We start from the raw sequence: 3,777 nt of genomic DNA, 5'->3' as shown, positions 1-3,777 counted from the left end.
CATCTATTAAACAATCATGAAATCCCCTCTATGTGAGCGGTAATTCAGGAGAACCCACATAGAGCCAAGAGCTTGCCTGATAATAGTAAGTACACGACCCATTTTGTTATCATTTGTAATTGTAACATAACCCACCCACCCCGTGATAAATGGTAATACCAACCAACCCTACTTGAACTAGCCAAGCCACACGACACCGTCTCATCTATTAAACAATCATGAAATCCCCTCTAAACCCTTCTGGGTGATTGAATTATAAAACAGGTTGGGAATAAGCCAAATTATTAGCTTCTCATATTCAACTAAAAGTTTGGTCACTTTGAATTCAAAACAAACTCCAAATCCAAACCAATATAAAACAAACATCATAATAAAAGACTGATCATGGAGCCTAGTCAGAATGCTGACCGGGTTTGAGGTCCCTTGTCATCCAAGACCAAGGTACGTCAAGGTTATTGAATTTCGTTTCTCAAAAAATTGCAGGGTTCAACACAAACTCCAACTTCGAATTCATGCTTATAAAATACATGAACTAATTTGCTCAACAGTTTCAACTTTCTGCAAAATACATAGACAAATAAAACCAAACAAGGAAACCTTCCCAACCTTTATTATGCAGACAAACTCAATCCTACTTGTCGAAAAAGGAGCAGTATTCTACTGACTGGCAGTACAGTATCTCCCACAACAAATTTTGTGCTACCTGCAACTGCCAATGGATCATTACTGACCTGAGATAGTAAATAATCTTTTTCTGGGAGTGACAACAAGAAGACATTAAAGAATGCTAGCAGAGCAGCTCTGTCCTTAGTCTGCTCTAGACTGGCCAGCTCGAGAAGACAGGATGATGCCAACAATAAGACCATAGAGTGCAAGTGCTTCCGCAAAGATGAGGATAAGGATCATTCCAACAAAAAGTTTTGGTTGCTGTGCATTAGCTCTGCAAAGGAAAATTTAAACACCATGATATAATTTTATTTTATTTTATTTATATTAATTTAGATACATGTGAAAAACAGAACTAAAAACCCCTTGCTACATGAAGCTTTCATGGTTTTTCATTTCCCCAAACATATACCAAGCCAATGTCGCCAAGTTATTGCCTAATGCCATTCCACTGACTATCCAATTCTTATACAACAACATCCAAACAATGATTCATTCTATTTATTAATATTGTAACATTAAATCTGATTCTTTTCATTTGATTTCCAAATCAATGAGTGATGTATTGCAATTCAAAAAGTGAGTAAAAACATCAATGATTGAGTGCGAACAACTGATTGATGTCAGTGAAGCACCGTGAGTACTTTGTTTGTAATAAGGAATGAAACAAAAACAATTTGATAAGCTTCTATCAATGTAATAATATGCATTCTTCCTCCCTAAGACAATGGATGGATCCAAGAAAGGGACACAAAAGAATATTTACATATTTATATTTATCAAATGAAAAAACCACTCATGTATGTGCTGAATATAAGCTTACCTGACACCTGCATCACCAACAATTCCAATTGCCATTCCTGCAGACAGCCCAGCAAGACCGCAAGCAAGACCCGACGACAGATGAGCATAACCATCAAAAAGGTAGTATGATTTCGCCTTAGGGTTAATTCCAGTACTAATAATGACAGCAATAATCAACCCATAAATACCCAAAACACCAGCCATAACAACTGGCACAATTGACTTCATAACCAGTTCAGGCCTCATCACACCCATTGATGCCACACCAACTCCACTCTTGGCTGTTCCATATGCAGCTCCCATACCTAAACAAACAATACAGCCACAATTTACATCCCAAAAAATAAAATAAACTAAAGTAGTGGACAATTTTCTTTCAATCTGCTAAAAAATTTTGAACATTTTTAGGATTCCTACACAAGTTTGAAACTTCTATTATTTTCAATTTCGGCTGCAATTTACACCAAAAAAAAAAACCAACTGGGAGGAAAACTTCTACAATTAAACTAGTGGACAATGTTCTTTCATCCGCTAAAAAATTTTGAACATTTTGAGGATGCTTGTACACAAGCTTGAAACTGTCAATTACATACAATTACAACAAGTTATGCCAAAAAAAAAAAAATAAATAAAATTATACGTACTCATTTTGAGTAAACAAATATGTACACACTTGATGTGTGTCATCATGTAATTGGTTGATTTTAAATTAAAGATAAAGTAACATTCGATCACGTGATAACAAACATAAGTGTGTATCTAATTGTGTACCTAAAATGGATACACATAGCATTCCTTTAAAAAAAAAAAAAAGTCAATTGATTTGCACCCGTGAGGAAAACTTCTACAACCAAACTAGTGGACAATGTTCTTTCTTCTGCTAAAAAATTTTGAAAATTTTTAGATGCCTGAACACACGTTTGAAACTTCCGATTACTATCTAATTCTATGATTCTTCTCCATTTCAGATTGTATGCGTAATCGGATTTAATTAACGGCCAGCCATAAATCACAAGTTGGTATTATAATTCAATTCATAGAATCAGGAGATTTTTCGATGATCGAAACTAGAAATCTAATAATTTAATTTGCATATCACTTATTTTTATATATATGACATGAAATTATAATTAAAAAAAATCTGATCTAAGATCCGAATTTAAGCAGCAAATAATTCCAGATCATACATGAACTACAAACAAAAGATATGGCAAAATAAATATGTAGTGTAAGAGAAAGTTAGGGTTAGAGTTCGATCACAGGAGAAGACGAGGGCGGCAGCAGCGCCGAGGAAGCCGAAGAAAGGTGCCGTTTCATCGCCGCTGAAAGAGGAAGCCATTGAAGAACGTGGATCTAAAACGAAGTCGTTTGGATCTGAGAAATGAATAAATTTTGTTGTGTATAGATTTTGACAGAGTACCGATCTCCCTTCGGTTTTGTGGTATTATGTTGTTAGTCGGCCTATTTGGGCTGAAATTGTTCTGAGAAAAGGCCCAATTGTATTCATATGTGAGCTTGAGGCTTTAAGCTTGAATCGAATAAACTCATTTCGATCCAAGGATTAAGCTGTTTTAATAATAGAGTTTATTCAAATATTTAAATTTGAATTAATTTGAGTTAAATCTAAAAATAAATTATCTTCGAATCAATTTTGGTTCTCAAAACATATTGATTCTTATTTATTTGAAATGATTTCAGCTTGAGTTTTGTTCCAATTTAACCTAAATAAAATCCAAACCTGCTCTTGGACCTCTCTTTCCTATATTCCCATGATAAGGCCATGCCTGAGGGGTGAGCCATTGATCTCAATTGGGGATATGTGTTGAAATCTAGATACTCCTTACAACAGAAGGCCGAAGCTTGAATAGAAGGCATATGAGGCCTAACATGGTCAATAACAAATCCTTCTCCTTGAGAAGGCAGCCACCGCTCTTCATTCTGCAGTACCTCAGGCCGACAATAACTGAGTGATCAAAATGTAGATTATGATGCATTGCTGGAGTGAGTCACATGTACAGAAGCATTATTGATTATTCATATGTACGACATAATGATACCCATATTTTATCTTATCATATCTATCAAGATTTTCGTTCGGAGTCTCATTATCAGATCTCCAGTGCTGTAATAATTCTGATTCTACGAAATTTGAAAACGTAAATACCATTTGAATTATTCTATTTTTATTCATAATTCTTTTTCCAGCTCCGACTTGGCTTGAAACTATGTTCAAATTGAATGAATTGAATTCAAATTGAAGTTTTAATCTGCCACGTTTACTTGAGTTTGAGAGCTCATCCATATTCA

The 3,777-nt window shown here is 34.8% G+C and overlaps 1 protein-coding gene across 1 annotated transcript; it reads right to left on the bottom strand.

Moving 5' to 3' along the window:
* Nucleotides 1-385: 385 nt before the first annotated feature.
* LOC123228137 (V-type proton ATPase 16 kDa proteolipid subunit-like) lies at nucleotides 386-2,897 on the bottom strand. The gene is made up of 3 exons (XM_044653389.1): nucleotides 2,731-2,897; nucleotides 1,490-1,775; nucleotides 386-940 (listed from the first exon to the last, which is right to left on the bottom strand). The coding sequence occupies exons 1-3, from the start codon at nucleotides 2,807-2,809 to the stop codon at nucleotides 808-810; spliced, it is 498 nt and encodes a 165-aa protein (XP_044509324.1). The 5' UTR covers nucleotides 2,810-2,897; the 3' UTR covers nucleotides 386-807.
* Between the last annotated feature and the right edge of the window lie 880 nt (nucleotides 2,898-3,777).

The sequence above is a fragment of the Mangifera indica genome, chromosome 10, assembly GCF_011075055.1.
Source record: "Mangifera indica cultivar Alphonso chromosome 10, CATAS_Mindica_2.1, whole genome shotgun sequence".
NCBI classification, from domain to species: Eukaryota; Viridiplantae; Streptophyta; class Magnoliopsida; order Sapindales; family Anacardiaceae; genus Mangifera; species Mangifera indica.
The sequence above is the reverse complement of the archived record's forward strand: the minus strand, read 5'-3'. Positions and strand labels throughout refer to the sequence as shown.

What these genes read in the sequence shown, in the direction of transcription:
- LOC123228137 (XM_044653389.1), bottom strand. Translation starts at nt 2,809, where the DNA reads ATGGCTTCCTCTTTCAGCGGCGATGAAACGGCACCTTTCTTCGGCTTC. An exon ending in TGCCGCCCTCGTCTTCTCCT is followed by an intron (nt 1,776 to 2,730) that starts GTGATCGAACTC and finishes TTGTTTGTTTAG; the next exon opens with GTATGGGAGCTGCATATGGA. An exon ending in GTTGGTGATGCAGGTGTCAG is followed by an intron (nt 941 to 1,489) that starts GTAAGCTTATAT and finishes TTTCCTTTGCAG; the next exon opens with AGCTAATGCACAGCAACCAA.